Raw genomic sequence first — 18467 nt, forward strand, 5'->3', positions numbered from 1 at the left:
AAGATAGAATATTTAAATAGAAAAATCTTTCCACGATTGATGTTATAATTTCTTTGAATACACGTTATTTTTGAATATTTGGGATATCGATGTATACATCTAATATTACTTACGTATTATTGGGAATCATTATGAACGTTTAGGTGGTACAGCTTATCACAGTTAACTTTACATACGGCCAACGGAGAGCCCAGAGTGGCAGAAACTATATATATCGAACCCAGAGTGGCAAATACTATATATATCGAACCCAGAGTGGAAGATACTATAAATATCGAACCCAGAGTGGAAGGTACTATAAATATCGAACCCAGAGTGGCAGACACTATAAATATCGAACCCAGAGTGGCAGGTACCAAAAATATCGAACCCAGAGTGGCAGATACTATAAATATCGAACCTAGATTGGCAGATACTGAAAATATCCAACCCACAGTGGCAGATAGGTACTATAAATATCGAACCCAGAGTGGAAGGTACTATAAATATCGAACCCAGATTGGCAGTTACTGAAAATATCCAACCCAGAGTGTCAGATACTATAAATATCGAACCCAGATTGGCAGATTCTGAAAATATCCAACCCTCAGTGGCAGATACTATAAAGATGATTTTACTTTAATTTAGGTAGGTACCTACCTTTTAAAGATGATTTTATTTTAATGTAGTATAATATATAATTGGTACCTAGGTAGGTACCTTTATTAAGGACATAAGAAACACCACAAGATTTTTTTGTGTATTTTTCTAACTGAACGCTGCAATAGATAATAATTATAAGTTATATTTTTATGTAAAATGTTCATTTAGTTGCAAGCTAGAAAGGTAATAAAGTTGACATATAATTAATCATTTCTAATATGCATAACTAAATGATCATGAAAAGTTATTTTGCGAAGAGTACGTTAAATAATGAGGAGTAATTAAGAAATTTGGAAAATAAAAGCTATTTTTTGAAAACCATAATAATATGTAAAATTCACAAATAGGTAGTAATGCAGGCCTTGTGTTGAAGCGTGCGATATGATGGGGAAAAAACTCGGGAAAACTCTAAATTTACAAAATTTAGTATCTATCTGATGCATTTCTAATATCACACGGAAACTCCAACTAGAATTTAAAGTTTTAAATTTAAATATATTCATTTAAATGTCGGAATAAGAATAAGAGAATTCCAAAACCAAGGACAAATACGTGAAAAGAAAGGGCAAAGAAAATTCCTGAAAATCCAATGCGAATTGAGAAATTTATATTAGAAATATATGAAAATAGAGCGGGAAAATATTCTAAAGCCGCGACCGTGGAAGACGTGAAATAGACCACCCAAAGGTGATTTTATTGAATTATTATATAATTTATTTTTTTAATGTTTTTAAAGTAAAATAAATCTGTTAATGACGTTATTGTCTCACAAACTCAACATAAAATGTGGCAAGTGGGAAACACTCGTATGCAAATTCTTAATTCAAACTTGTTCATGTATAACAAAGATAGACATTCAAAGAATATGTGCGAATGAATGAAATAAACGATATCGGGCGGCGTTTTCGTTTTTACGTCAAAAACTACATTCTACGTCACGGGTGTGACTGAGATAACAAGATACGCTTACTCGCTTACAATAAAAGGGTGCGTATAAACAGATACTTATAATTCTACGTATACATACGCGAGCCGAATTGCCGAACTGGACCTCAACTAATGGGAAAGAAACGAAGCAACCGCAAATGGCGCGAAACGCCGCTTGCAGTTGCTCCGTTCCCGTAATTTGTGGCTCGGTTCGCGATCCGGTTCGCAAATGTACCTATACGTACCATAAGACGAACACGGAATACTGTATGAGACGACCTACTATTAGTGTGTCCTTCTTATACTTGTGTTTTGCTGCGTTCGCTATCTCACTTTCTCTAATGGCGCTGAAAATGTTCGGGAAACAATCGAAATAATTGAATTTATTATATTGAATTATAAAATAATATAAGTATGTGCATTTACGATTGAAATCTTATTTTTTGTCTTTTACCGGTGTTTTCATTTTGGCACTTTTTTAATGCAATTTACTTAGAGGTAGCACACGACCTTGCGCGATGCATGACAGTTTAGTACTAAAACTACGAAATCGAAAGCAATACAATTATCTTGCTTTTGGCTTGCCACTTTGAGATTTCTACAGCGCGTCTATATATATTGTAAAGTCATTGATTTTAATATTATTATTCTCCAACTTGAAAATGAATAGTTTGTTCAGCTTTCAGCGATGAATTATGTTAACATCAAACATAAAATGTTTAACATATTCGTTTGATTATGACTATGTGATTCTTTGCATACGTTTTTTTAATATCTGTTCAGACAACAGCAATATTGCAAAATGCACATATTTGATCACTTGAAACAACCTAGAAATTATTTAATAATTTGTACTGACGAATTATTCAAAATACTTTGAACTTTGAAAACATTCTTCAATATTGGAATCCTCACCTAAATATAATATTATGAAAGTAACTGTGTTTATTTAAACAAAGAATCAGTGAAAAATAACACCTTATAACTTGACTGGGGCGATGCAATACGTAGTAATGCCAAATCATGTGTTTTTGGTTTGAAAATTTGGTCGCCTAGAAATGTTTCAGACGCTTTAATTAAATACTGCGAGTAGAATACATCCTGGCCTTTGAAATACTCGAGTATTTTTTAGATAAGTCTGTAGTGGTACGCAACTACTTCATTCGAACGAAATTCTAGAAGTCTCGATTGTTCCAAACAAACTTCTTGGATGTTCTTTTATTTATTTGTTTGGAAAATTCTACATAGCAACCAAATTGTTCCAGAAGCTTCTTCACCTTTTAAAATCGACAGCATGAAGAAATCAGTCAGTCATCAATCTCCCATCAGTTAACAAGGTGCTCAACGAGTCACCAATCAGCCATCAGTTAACAAGGTGCTCAACAAGTGATAATCCGCGCACCTCACTTGCGCGAAGGACATTCTTCCCGGCTCTCATCATGGACTCCATAGGGATATCATCATAGCGTTTTGGCCCAGATCGCCGTTCCTGGCCAACGCTACGTGGATTACAGCGCCTTGGTTCCAGCGTCTCTGACCAGCGCTTCATCCACTCACCATGACCACCACGAGGACACGCAGCATCCTCACTGGTCTACCAGCTCCCGCTCAACCGCATACAAGGTCCACCGCACCTTCGGCATTCTCGTCAGCACTGGAGTACTGATTGCCAAGATCGCCAGTGCCTGACAGACAACGAGTCCGGTCACCAGCGCCCGGCGTCGACTCACAGACCCGCGCTTGACCAGCCATCACAGCCAGCATCCGGAGAATACAACATCAGTCCTACGCCCACTCTCATCACGGCCTTGACTCACAAAATAAACACTCTGACCTTCACAACATCTTTCATTCCGTGCCTCCTCACCAGATCACCAAAGTGGTGACCCCGACGTGATCTGGTGAGGAGGCACGGAATGAAAGATGTTGTGAAGGTCAGAGTGTTTATTTTGTGAGTCAAGGCCGTGATGAGAGTGGGCGTAGGACTGATGTTGTATTCTCCGGATGCTGGCTGTGATGGCTGGTCAAGCGCGGGTCTGTGAGTCGACGCCGGGCGCTGGTGACCGGACTCGTTGTCTGTCAGGCACTGGCGATCTTGGCAATCAGTACTCCAGTGCTGACGAGAATGCCGAAGGTGCGGTGGACCTTGTATGCGGTTGAGTGGGAGTTGAGCAGCTTGTCAACTGATGGCAGATGATGACTGTGATGAAAGAATGAAAAAAAAAAAAAAACTATGATGAAAGTGGAGGCCCCGACGAGATAGTGTTACCCCGACTCACCGGTAACCCCGTCTCAAAATGGGTGATCGGTTGAGGCACCATGGAGCTGCGTGCACCAGACCATCTCCGCACCAGCGCGGATAATAGTGCCCACCATGGTTACCTTGAGTGTATCCTCAGATTGTGTTGTGAACAGTGTTTGTAATTTATAATAATTTTGTTTTTTCTAACCATATTATTTTTTTTTTACGTGAGAGAATATACAACAACTATACAGTGGCCCTGAACCCAAGATAAATGCAACGATACCAGCACCAACCCTTCCTATTACCATCAACAAGCAAGATCTGACTCAACTTTTCTTTCTATCGCGGCCCTCAACCATGCCGCTGGAAGGGGAGTACTGTAGTGGTACGCAACTACTTCATTCGAACGAAATTCTAGAAGTCTCGATTGTTCCAAACAAACTTCTTGGATGTTCTTTTATTTATTTGTTTGGAAAATTCTACATAGCAACCAAATTGTTCCAGAAGCTTCTTCACCTTTTAAAATCGACAGCATGAAGAAATCAGTCAGTCATCAATCTCCCATCAGTTAACAAGGTGCTCAACGAGTCATCAATCAGCCATCAGTTAACAAGGTGCTCAACAAGTGATAATCCGCGCACCTCACTTGCGCGAAGGACATTCTTCCCGGCTCTCATCATGGACTCCATAGGGATATCATCATAGCGTTTTGGCCCAGATCGCCGTTCCTGGCCAACGCTACGTGGATTACAGCGCCTTGGTTCCAGCGTCTCTGACCAGCGCTTCATCCACTCACCATGACCACCACGAGGACACGCAGCATCCTCACTGGTCTACCAGCTCCCGCTCAACCGCATACAAGGTCCACCGCACCTTCGGCATTCTCGTCAGCACTGGAGTACTGATTGCCAAGATCGCCAGTGCCTGACAGACAACGAGTCCGGTCACCAGCGCCCGGCGTCGACTCACAGACCCGCGCTTGACCAGCCATCACAGCCAGCATCCGGAGAATACTACATCAGTCCTACGCCCACTCTCATCACGGCCTTGACTCACAAAATAAACACTCTGAGCTTCACAACATCTTTCATTCCGTGCCTCCTCACCAGATCACCAAAAGTCTTTTTATAAGCCCAGAAAAAAATAATGTATCTGGCCTATGAAAACTGCTTTAAGTTCAAAATCTCTTCTTACGAACCCATTTTCGGTTATGGTGTTATTGTGTAATGTGGCGAATTAAGTTATTTATAAAATGATCAAAAAACATTTATATATTTGTGCCTGAACATCCACAAAATAAAATAAAAGGCACTTTTTGGCCATGTTTTTTTCTTGCATAAATCAAAGCAGATGTATGGTGTTAAGCGGGAATTTAAGACTTATCGCCATCTACGTAAGGTGTGTTATTGATAGCGGCTCGATTCAAAATATTACACGACGTAGTGCATCGCCTTAATATGTTTTTTAAATGTCTTACATTAGTTCCAATTTTAAAATTGACCTGAAAAAGTAAGCCATAAGCCCACACATGAAGGAAAACACAAGAAGGGCCTTGTGGGCGTGTTTCGTCTGCCTATATTTCTATACAAAATTGTGTTTCACAATGATCACAAAATTCAAATAGGATGGCGATATACAATTTCAGGCAAGTGTAAGAGAGACAGACCGCGTGGTAAAAAGGTGTAGAAGCAAAAGGTACTAAGTTAGTGGAACATTTGTTTCCATTCAAGTTTATATAGATGTCACTTCTGGTTTTCTTCTTTATTATATGTGCCCACACAATATTCCATTTAAAATATAGAATAAATAAAAAAAAGTGGGTGTGTCAAGCCTACGCAAGACAGAAGTGAAACTTCTAGTTTCAGCTGATGCTTGGCGTGGCGCAGTTCGCTGGTGTCTGAGAGAGAGGAAAGAAGAGAAGAGAGAGAACGTTCGTGAGCGGCTCCCCCACCTCAACAAGGTTTCACTTCAAAAATGCCACAGCCGAGAATCGAACCTCGCTTAACTGATTGAAAGCCAACCACGCTGAGCACCAACTGTAAGCAAAGCCGCATAAATTGATTATATTATGTAGGTTCTGAAAATATGAGAGCTTGTTATGTTTTATAATGTTACCTACATCACACCCAAAATATAATATATTTTTAAAAATAATGTACAATGTACAGAAATAGAATCCCACACAAGATCGCGTAGTGCGCTCTAGCGAACGGATATTTTATCAGAGGGAGATAGTTTTAATTTTTTTTTCTGTAAATTATTACATATTATCAAAATAAATAAATTAATTAAATAAATGTAATACAATTATCATAATATACGGATTAGATAATAATTTTAATCCAACACAATAACGCAAAGCGCGCTCTAGCGGAGTAATGTTTTATCACAGTGAGATAAGTGTTTTTATTATTTTGCAATATTATTTTCTTTTAAAAAATGTTCTGACCTACTAAAAAATAAGATATTGAATGAAAAAGGCGTTAAAAACAAAAAAATAATGTGCGATGGCCGAGAATCGAACTCGGATCAACTGCTTGGAAGGCAACTATGCTGACCATTACACCACCAACGCCAGTTGTCGGGATGAGCTAAGAAGCATTTATATGTTACTTCAAAACTTTGACTAGATCAAATGAACTTTAATCGGTGGTGGGGGTACCCGCATTTTCGTTTCGGTCATGAGTCGGTTTTACTCCGGTCCTCGAAATTGCATGACGCGCGTAAAGAAGTTTCACTTCAAAATATCGTTTGGTAAAATCTTGGAGGTACACATCCTCCATGGGTAAAATTAATGACTGTATAAATAAGAGATTAAAATGTTTTATAAGTAGGTACTTATATCTGGACTAAATTTGAAAAGATTATTTTATATTTGAATTATTTTCTCAACAGTTCTAAATTTGAAAATTTCACGTTCAGGCAAATAATGTTAACATGGAGGTCACGTTTGAATGTAATTGTGTACACCAATAGCATCGGAAATTTAAAAAAGTTACTGTAACCTGTTCGTAAAAGGAAATTATATTGTTTAATAAATAATAATTATCTATTGCAAGTAGCAGTGCAACCAAGCCACCTAGAAATAACTTGGTTTGTTTGTTGAAATTTCAGAACACTAACCGCTTAGTTGTTGATCGATTAGGAATTTTGCAATATTGCAATAAGTCTTTGTTGAAATCACCACTACCATTGCAAAACTTGCTGAAAACAACGGGCTAAATATTCGCGATTAAAATGTTTTTATCAAATTTGAGTGCAAACTTTGACCGTTATTCGCGAAAAAATATTGAACTTAATAGCTATATAAGTTTCCTTCTGTAAATGGTGCATTATACAAATATATATCTCTCTGTGATGTAACATTATGTTTATTAGTGAATGTATGTGAAATAAGTACTGTGCCTTTGTTTACAGCGCTATATTATATCTATTTATTATTACTTTTATACATATAAATGATAGTATGTTTAGCGGCCGCATGGCGGACACCGGACGGGCGGCTTTAGTTATTTTAGAGTTTTTTTTCCGACTTTATGCTTATATAATGCACTTGCATAATGTAGATTGACTAGATGATAATTTGTGGAAAAGTGTGTGGAAAGGTTTAGTTTTTTCCTGTGGGAAACATTTATCCCGGACATAAAGTCGGAAAAAAAAAATTATTATTAGGTATGGTTTACTAATATATGACTCGTCGTATATATGACTAGCTGTAGTCCCCGGTGTTGCCTGGGCTGAAGGCAGAGTTTTTAGAAATTTGACTTAGACAGTGACCTTCCTCTTGTTTTGAAATCAAGTGTGCAAAATTTCTTCAATCTCGGAATAAAACTGTAGATATATATGTAGAATTACGCCCGTGTCCGTCCGCTCGCCGGCCCCCGCATAAATTATTATTTATATACATCTTGTGTAGGTACAGGTTGTTAAAGAACGTACTCCACTCCAATTAAATGTTGGTCACAGGTGACATTTTTAATGTTTTTTTTCAACGTAAAACATTAAAAAATCAGTAGTTTTTGGATATTTATGGATGGGGTGAGGGGTTGGGAGTTTGATTAGCTAAGTGACCAGTGACGACAGGTGAAAGATTTCGTTTTTTGTTTGGTTTTGAAAATATATATAAAAAGAAAATTATAAACGAAGAAAATCGCCGGATTCCAAAATTTCTTTTACGTATTTTACTCCAAATAATATCAGGAATCACTGGTTTAAAGCAAGTTAAATAAGTCCCTAAAGATTCGGCATTCCGAATTTCTACCGAACTGTAACATATTTCCTTTAAACACTTTTTTCACTTGAGTTTTTAAGTTCTTCAAAAAATGTGTTATTTTTTTAAAGATAATCTCCGTACATTTGTAATGCTAAAAAATTAAAAACATTTAATTCCCTGTACATGATGTTAGATTATGAAGCTTGTGTCCATACAAAACACGACGACTAGACATGAAAATATGAATGAATAAGGTGGTAAATATTTTATTATTGTAAAATTCATTAGTTTTGCGAATAACCGATTTCTTTTCAAGTTTCTGATTTATCCTATAAAATAGTGATAGATACCTACTGAACTCCCAGTATCGCTCTTGTGAAAGACTACCACTCAGAATCGTTGCTTAAATTGACTTTAGCCTTGTTTAGTGACCAGATCTGATTAGAAGGGTGTGTACAAAGATATTAGAAGAACGAGATGTGCTATGAGCAGTTCATACTGTGTGGAATTGTTTTGCCCAGTGTCGCCGGTTTTGTTCACCAATACTACTGCACACCTTCGCTTACGCTAAGGTATCCGCACTAATACAGAGAACAGATTTCTGTGCGTATACGTCCCGATAGTATTCAAAGTACCCTAATTAGGTAGTACTCCGCCTACGGTCCGGCGGCCAACATAGCATATCTCGTTCTTCTAATATCTTTGGGTGTGTACTTCACACCCACGTGTTTTTTTATTTGTATTTGTGTGTGTTGATTTTATAATCCATTACATTGTTATATAAATACATAGCTCTCGTAGTTCCTTTGTAAATAACACGTTCATTTATTGTAATCAGAAAATAGGTTTTTTTTTATGTATGACTAAACTAACTATAAAAATAAAATTATATAACGATCAGTTCAATGATGTCTTCTCGGATAAAAACAGTGATATTATCGCTGATTTGAACGAAGGTGTTTATGCGCGAACCAAACTCGGAAGAGATGAAAATAAAACCTTAGTATTATCATCTACTAGTAAAGTGGTTGTCGTGTCCATAATCAGAGGTGGTATTAGGTACCAGTAGTTCTTTTCTGTCCTAGACAGGTCCCAAACGACTTCCTTGAGGGAAGAACCAGTCAGCTTCCGGAACCTCTTTTTATCCTTTGTTTATATATCCCGATGGAGTCACTGCTAGTCACCGGTTTGTTGTATACAACCAACAACTAACAGGAACAACAAGTTGTGAACATCTTAGAAGTTACGAACGATAGTGCAAGTAATAACAACGATGTTACACCTAGTGCTGTTATCTACCAAATTTTCAAAAGTTTCTGAAAAACTATTGTTAAATGGTTAAAAAACTTGCTTTTGCTTTCTTGGTTCTCAAAAGCGGATATTATGTGTCTTGAATGAATGTTCACTTGTTAAATTATAACTAAATAACACCTAAGTAGGGACCAACGTACTTATTTAAAGAAGAACATAAATAAACTTTATCGTATAAAGGTGAATTGATGACTTAAGATATATTAAAAAAAGCAAATTTAAATAAAACAAACAACTTTTTATACACATTTAATCAAAAGAATCACGAATCAATGGTTTCTTCGTCAGGGTTGGTTTTGAAACATGTCGATTATTTTAATTAAATACAGCAATAAACGCCACAAAGTGAATTTGCAATTATCGTGGAAGCAATATAAGGGACTCCATTTTTGCATATTTACACATAGATTTAGTAGAAAGTATACAGAATAAAAACATTTACTCAAGAAATACAACAAAACTACAAATAATGTGTTAACTTTACAAAAAAGATGCACATTGTCAGATCTGTTGTTTCTACATAATCTGATAAATAATAAAATAGATAGTCCCGAATTGCTATCCATCATTGGTTAAAATGTTCCAACGAGGCGTACCAGGCACACTACACTTTTTCATATTGAAGCCAACAATACCAATGCAGCAAACAACTAATAATTACTCGCGCAATCACAACTTACACCCACTACGAAAAATTACTAGACTTAGACATCTTTCATGATTCCTTTCTAACATACAAAACTAACTTATTTAATTTCTTAGCGTGACATATTTCAAAAACACTTTCACTTCATTTTTCAAAACTTCTATGTATTAACAGTCTAATACGATTCGTGAGCATTCTTGATTTAAATTTCTTTTTTTTCTCTTCCTACATTTTCTTCCTTTTATAACTATTACCTACTCATACATAAATTTAAACTTAAACTCATTGATTTTAACTTAAAATCATTAGTTTTCAGAACAATCACAGGCGAAATTACATAATGATATTTTATGCACATACGTAATAGGTACTAAAACTATCTAATAACGAAAAATATCCTTAACTGTATCTTATTGTACTGTGTATGTCATAGTAAATAAATAAATATAGAATAAGCTACAATTTTGAGTATTTGATTTTTAAAAACTATAATAATAGTGTTCATATTATTGTTGAAAATCCGTTATTACGCATACAGAATAACACAACTTATTACAATATTGAATCGTTTGAAATAGCTGCAAGATGATTTACACGCATTTCGGTAGGTATTTTCGAAACTGCAACTTCAGCCATACATGCGGAAATTAGCATAATAATAAATACAGCATTCTCCTTATAACCTTTCGAGGAAGTCCAGTCTAAATAATTACTCTTACAACTGAAGCAATGTTACGCCCAAGTTTAACCGCTGGCATACAAGTTTGCAATTTTCATGGGGTCACCATGCAGTAGAAAATATTTTATTAGATAGGTACTTACCTGCTAGTTTTGCTGGTTGGGTACCTGCTTTAATCGTAGAACGGCTCTCACCGTATGAACGTCTCTGATCTGCATATATTTTACAAGCAATGCGATGTCCCAATTTACATGGCCGCATACGAGGGGAGAATTCTTAAGTGAATTAAAAATAGGCTTCTGCTCAAGCCCACGTCTAGACATTTTGACCCTGTGCATCTTCTTTAGTTGTTTTATCACCGAGAATACTGACGAGCTATGCCGTATATGCCGCTACCGTATGCTTCATTTCAAAATACACTTGTGCTATAACATTGGGATAGCTAATTATGTACCAGTAAACATATTTTTATGTACTTTCCCGCTTTTTTATCGGTTGTAATCACTTCCTCTTTCTCATAAATAGTGCACGTAGCAGAAAGTGGTTACCACACAGCTCTCAGTGGCAGAATTAAATAGATAAACCGATAGAAACACTTGAGAAAGAATTCCCAGATGTTCTTCTGATCTATTCGAAACCGATTTTAAAGAAAACTGATATTGCCAATTTACCTAAGACATTTAGACTCGTCCACAACCTATTTCTACTATTATAACACTTCTATCTCCAGTGGTCAGGACCTTACCTGATTTATTGTGAATTTGCGTTATTATAGTATCAATACTAATAACATTATTTCTATTTGTCCGCAGGTGTCATGCAAATGATTGCACCTAACGAGCTGTTCTCCCGCCGGCAGCGATAAGGTGCGCCCAGGATTCTTACGAAAGTTCCAAGAAGTTGAACGGATGTGACTCGCTTCCCGGAAGCCTCCTAAACGTCGTTACGGAGATGAAGCGGAACACTGAGATGATCGGAAGACTGCTGTTGCTGGCCGCCATAAGCGCCAACCTCGCCACGTGCGCCCCCACCACGAGGCCCCTGGAGCACTCGCCGAGCGAACTAGCTTGGGATGCGTGGCTGCAACAGGGCTCGAGACAAGCGGCCCCGCCTCGCAGAATTACCACCAAGTCACTTTTCGTGTTCCCTCACCTGGGGCCTGAGTCCCTCCCCGCCTGCGCTGATGGCTACCGCCCAGACTCCATGGGCCGCTGCGTGAAGGTCGTCAAAGTCGACGAGACCGCTCACCTAGAATTCCTCCTACAAAAGCTCAACTCCCAATTCGCAACCGAAACTTCAGAAAGCCAAGATGAAGCTTACGATTACGACATTGAACCCGAGTCTACTGACGCTTCAGGACCATTCCAGTTCAGCATCCCTTTAGCTTTGCAATCCGGATCTAAACAGGACTCTGAAGAAGTAGTTCTCATCACAAAGAAACAGCCAAACCAGCCGATACCACCGCCAAAACCAGCGACCCCTGCGAAGGCCCCTACATCTTCTCCCGAAGTGGTCCCAGAATACAACAACGATGGAAACCAGTTTTTTCTTGACAATGTCTCTGCAGCAACTGAAGGAGTTCTACAACAGAATCCGTCAGTATCTGCAGAGCCTCTACCAGTACTACTTCGGAACTCGACCAACACGGGATTAACGCTTCTGGCGCCGACTAATGGAAAGTTTGAAAATGTCACGGCTGAGAATAAAGATAAATCTATTGGAGCCGCTCTAATTGAAGAGTTGGAGAATGTCAAAGCGGACATTATTAAAGTGGTTGAAAAGCTGGAAGGGTTGAAAGCAACGACTGTTAACCCTGTTGCTGAGCTACAACTCCCAGAAACAACCATCGTAAAGTCAAGTTTTGTGAACGTCAACAAACCAGCTGATCAAATCAAAACTACTCCTAATAAAGTGATCATCGGTACTAATGGCGATTTTGTACCCAACAATACCGCTACAAGCTTTACCGAAAATGATACAGTGGTGATTAATAAAAGAGATAAAAATGAATCTCTCGTGAATCAGATAGAAGCATTAAAGGTAGAGCACCAAGACGAAAAGCTAACTGGAGCACCTACAGAAACTAGTCATGCTGAAAATCTTGAAACATCATCGAAAGTAAAAGAGACTAAAGCTAACGGTACTACTGCTCAGGCGATTGAGTTATCTCCTGTAAAAATTGACATAGCGATTGATAGAACGTTAGTCGATTTCGAAGAAAAGGTTAAAAAAATACGGCAGTTCGCAGATGTTTCTAGAAATACCGAGGGGCCATTTTCAACTAACGGAATTGGCTTGCAAAAAAAAACTTCGGGTGATTACGTGCGATTTCCTTCTACCCAATCCGAGAGTTCGACGGATCTAAACAAGGCTGCATCATCGAGCACGTTGCTTCAATTTCCCCTAGATTACGTGAGGGCTCCTAACTACGCTCCGGGGGGAGCTCCGCCTCTACTATATCAAGATAAAAGCCCTTTAATGAACTACCAAAAGGATCGCAACTTTCAGGATTCCAGTGAAAGACCTCCTTACTGGTTGCCTTATGGATGGAATGTAAACAATCCTTCCGGAGAGCACAACTTGATGGATTTGTGGTCTAGGATGTCCTCAATGCAACGATACCCCTACAACGTCAGATTTGAAAATGACCGCCATCAGAATCACCACCAAAACCTTTACCCAAGTTCTCAAGAATCTGGACAGAGAATGAGTGTTCGCCATACCCCTGTCAACTACAGGCAAGGCAGAGACGACATCTTCAGAGGGCGGCAAGTCTACCAAGATGAATCGATGAACTACAAGCGAAGTAGACATCCTCACTTCCGAGAGTCCGAAGAGCTTTCCAGGATACTGGAAGCGTTCAATGGGAGATAGATCAGTTGAATCCCTATTTCGTGTATTCCACACTAAACTTCAATGTTACCACAGTATGAACAATAGTTCATTATTTTTATCTTAAACAAACCAAAAATGTGTAATATATATCTTGACAGTACAAGCATTTATTTTTAAGTGTAAATACTAGTATATTTTTATTTAATCTGAAAAGCCAAATGTTAAGATGAATTGACTGGAGGAGGTTGACAACCGATAGACGATTCGGGAGTTTGATTAAAAAATTATTTATACGTACAAAATATCTAATCACAACTAGTTGACCTTATATTTTAGTGCAATTTCACGTTTATACTAATTGGTTACATTGGAAGCGTTTTGATTGGTTCTCCTCTTGTATTTAGATGTAGTATAAATGTTGACAGTTTGCAGCTTTGTTCCCTTGGAATTACCTCTTGCATGCGAATAATTGCCATTATAAACGTTATGTCTTAGAATAATTTTGTGTAATTAAATTACGAAATTGACATTTCTAACCTCAAACGAAATTTAAAGCGAAATTATATTCCATTTTAATATTGAAATTGGGAAAAAAATCTGTGTTGATTGTTTAATTATTTGAGTTTCAAAATTGATAAAATTCAAAATAAATTATTATTATATACAGATTCACAGTTTCGCCGTCTAGGTACTTACCTAATCAAATTTTACCTCCAGTTAATGCATCAACTTTAGTATAATATTTCTAGTAATAATTATTCTATTATTCGTAATGAATTTTGAGATTTTGTGTATAGTGTATAGGTACCTTTATTTATTAATAATTATTTTAAGATATATTTTTATATAATTTGCGTGTCATCATCACGAAAACTTGCTAACTTTTGTATTAACTGTTTAATTGTGTTAACTTAGCATTTGCTTACATTAATTATGAAGTCAACTTACGTAAAAGTTCTTTAATTATGTATAATTGATATCATGTTTTCTTCAAAGTTAACGACCGAAAACTACCAAACTCCACTTTCGACACATAAATCATGTAGGACAATTAGATTAAACACCCAATCAGTAATTAAAATTAATTTCATTATTTTGTTTTCTCATCTTTATCGTGCTTAAAATTAAGTTATTGTTTCCTGTGCAAATACATTAAACCCAAACAAATAATACCAAACAAGATTCCATAAAAACTACAGGCAACGTTTCGCTAAAACGAACTTTTATATATTTATTTTAATTTAAATGTGTTTCTCAGATAAATAATTAATGTTTTATTATGGAAGGTTTTGTTTTGTGTTGATTCTGCGTTTGGTATAATTTGTTTGACTACAAATATTGTTGCCACAAAGGGTCGAATGATTCAACGAATCTAATCTTACTGCGTTCAGTGACCGAACATCAAACAAATAGATTTATTCGGGATTGTTGATACACAAGATATTATAAGATTTATTTAGTGATTCTGCCCTAAAAATAACTAAATTCTCAGACCAGTTGTCATGAATATACCTAATATTGTTCAATTGAATATTTTTGACTAAATTCAATTTCAATGCGTTAAAAACAAAACTTATCATTAGTAATTATAGATTTTTTTAATGTTTTATTTTCATTTTATTTCTGTGTTATTTTTATAAATTGAAAACATGAGTGGCTGAAAATGTTATGTTACAATCAAAGTTATGAAGAAATTTGTATCAAAGATTGTTTAGTGCAATCAGGAAGGTACAACCAAGCTATTAGTGTTATTAAAGCATCCACTCTTGACTTCTAAAAGTGTCAGGTAACAAATATGTTTAGGTACATAACACCTTCGTGGATGCAAAAAAAACAATTAAAAAAAAAAGTAACATAACACCTTCAACCACTTTCGAATTCAATTAAATATTTTTTCTAGATATCGCCGATTTAGCCCATTTAAAAAAATATATTTGGTATGTGTGATCTATTGTTAAAATTGGTTATTTAATTGAATTGTGTTATATTATAATTGTATTACCTTCGTGTGAGTTAATTACTATGCAGTTTGTATATCGACAAACCTGCGTGTCTACCTGTGATTATGACTATTATGTTAGAATGTTTATTACTAGTTTATGTTTGAACTATAAGATTGCCATTTTTCTTTTGCAAGTATTCTATGTGTTATTATTAAAATAAATATTTTAAAATACACCAGCGTTCGAATTCAACGTTTTTTGGAACATTACTACACTTACATTTACATTAATACATTTTGTATTCCCCTCTAAGCAAAGCCTAACCTAACCCAACAGATAGAACGTATATGCGAATCGGCCAGATGGGGGGAAGTAAAAAAATAGGAGGAACGTTGTTAGCTTATGTTATGCTACGTATACATACGCGAGCCGATCTGCCGAACTGAACCTCAACTTATGGGAAAGGAACGCCGCGTTCAGTTGCTTCGTTCCTTTCCCGTAATTCGTGGCTCGGTTCGCGTTTCGTTTCGCAAATGTATACGTACCATTAGATTAAGAGGAGCACGCACAGTGCGATTGTTAACGTGTTGAAATGGACAAGAAAAAACTTACTTTTGTTTTTTCGATTGTGCCATGTACTAAACATTTCACCAACTGGAACGTTCATTTCCCGGGTACTGGTTTTATAAAGATTTTCTACTTAGTTGACCAAAATCACAAACCGGAGCAGTATATTATTGATTTAACGAACCGGAGCGACGTTCCGGATTGGTCCGGTTGAATCCGAGCGCTAAAAATATCTTTTTTCTCATCTTAAGACACCCCTTCATTACTAAGTATTTATTTATTTACTACTTAATTTGGTTTACTCTATAAAATGAGGTTTTGACTGATTTTTTATAAGTTAATTATTATTTGAATTTTGAAAAACTAGGTATTCTCTATAAATGATTTTGGAATTTAATAAATGTATTATGAAATGTGTATTTTCAAATGATAAGTATCATTATATAAATTAAAAATATTTTGTGTGAAAAAGTAAAATTAGTCAATGGAGACCGTAATACGGGTCAGTAATATTTATTCTATTAATGTAATTTATTCAACGTGTTGTCTCTATAATCTATGGTATTTCTAGATCAGGGGCGTGCCGTGCTTGGCAAGTTATTAAAAACCGAACGCCGCTGCTCTGGAATACAATTACTTTTTAATATGGCTTTCTAAATGTTGTAAAATCATCACTAATCATCAGTGTACCTATCTATTGTAGTATTCTTCATTTTATTGTGACAATGTCTATGTAATAATAACCAAAGTGTTAATGCAAACAATGATGTTTTATTTCCAATCCACCCTTGATTGAAATCCCTGATTTTCCCTAAAAAGATATAAATAATAAAATCAATAAATGCAGTAAAGCCTAAACGAGGTAATAGAAAAATAACGCATAAGTATTATGCAGGTATTATTATTACCTATACAGGGTGTATCGGCACGTACCCGACAAACTTTAACCAGCTATTCCTCAGCACATTTGGAGTAAAAAATGTTATGGGCACTTTGCTGTCCAGTAACATTTTTTTTCAAAAAAAAAAATCCACACTCCTTCACTGTCATTGGCATTGTTTCGTGTTCAACAGCTGTTATTAGCAAGTGTGTCAAAAAGCGTCCTCGCTCTTTCATACACACTAAATAATAATAGTTAAAAATGAGACGAATGGTGCCGTGCCATTTCGTTGGATTGTAAAAGCGCGCCAATGTAGGTATACACATACATTATTCAACGAAACTCGAATAAAATATTGCCAGATAGGTTTTCAAACTTTGACAAAGGATAAAGCATTGTTAGCATGTGGTGAAATATGATTTTTTTATTAAAAAAAATGTTACCGGACAGCAAAGTGCCCATAACATTTTTTACTCCAAATGTGCTAAGGAATAGCTGGTTAAAGTTTGTCGGGTACGTGCCGATACACCCTGTATATATACATATATATATTTTTTTATTTAAGTTTTAATCCAGCAGGACTGGGAGGATAGTGCAATCCCAGTCTGTCATATTACATGAAATGCAGTAAAACAGGGAAACAATAAAATAAAATAAAAAAATTATAAAAATGGGAATAAGATAAAAAAAACAAAGAGAAAAAAAAATATTAGTAAGGTACAAAATAAAATAGTCATATAAGAATAATAATAATATAAAAAGGTAATACAATAAAAACAATTAGATATAGCGCAGAAAATTTAGTTAGTCATATTTGTATTAAGCGCAGAATTCACACACAGATTTGTTCGGCATACGAATACGACGGACAGATCGACTCGGTTTGTCGCGTCGTCTCCTTGGGGTGGGGGTGTTAGTTTTAGATTCTAGAGAATTTCAACGATTTCGATTGAGAATTTTTAATACAAAATGAAACATTGAAATTTTATTACTTTTCCCTGAGAATGCTCGACGGTCAGATCCGTCAAGCAAATCCGTGTGTGTTAAGCCCTTGTAAATAGTAACGGGTGTCTCTCAATTTAATTAATGTTAAAAAAACTTTCAAACTGTTCAAACTCATTTTAATTAATGTCAAATTACATAGCAGTTTTGAATTTTTATTTATGAAAAACAGCCATTTGTAAATTAGCACCATCCACTTCTCCACACTTTTTTTGTCTGGAACTAAAATGTTCAATCACTCGCTGAAGCATTGTTATTGGAATTGCATTGATTTCGTCTGTGATTCTTAGCCAGAAAACATTCAAGTTTGGTTGAAAACTTAAGTAGCCCCATAGGAAAAAGCCAGCAGGCGTTATATTTGGACTCCTCGGTGGCCAGTTGATGTCTCCTAGGCGACTAATTGCTCTTTTAGAGAATAAATCGTGAATAGCAGTTAACGAGCCATTTGTTACGTGGGAAGTGGTGTCATCTTGCTGGAAAAATGTGTTGCAGTTGTAGCAATCTGATTTTGCATTTCTGGAGCCAAAAAAATCCGGATCATATTCATATAGCAATATCGGCCGAAACGAAAAACATT

The 18467-nt window shown here is 36.2% G+C and overlaps 1 protein-coding gene across 1 annotated transcript in view; it reads left to right on the forward strand.

Annotated features, from left to right (window-relative positions):
- LOC149419353 (uncharacterized) overlaps window positions 1–16763 on the forward strand; it is a 58077-nt gene extending 41314 nt beyond the window's left edge. Inside the window, exon 2 of the mRNA XM_089637795.1 lies at window positions 11476–16763. Within this exon, the coding sequence (XP_089493921.1) occupies window positions 11615–13537 (1923 nt within the window). The 5' untranslated portion in view covers window positions 11476–11614 and the 3' untranslated portion in view covers window positions 13538–16763. The remainder of the gene's footprint in view (window positions 1–11475) is intronic.
- Window positions 16764–18467: the final 1704 nt, after the last annotated feature.

This window comes from Hesperophylax consimilis, chromosome 12 (assembly GCF_061612785.1).
Source record: "Hesperophylax consimilis isolate HC1 chromosome 12, BYU_Hcon_1.0, whole genome shotgun sequence".
In the NCBI taxonomy this organism is placed as follows: Eukaryota; Metazoa; Arthropoda; class Insecta; order Trichoptera; family Limnephilidae; genus Hesperophylax; species Hesperophylax consimilis.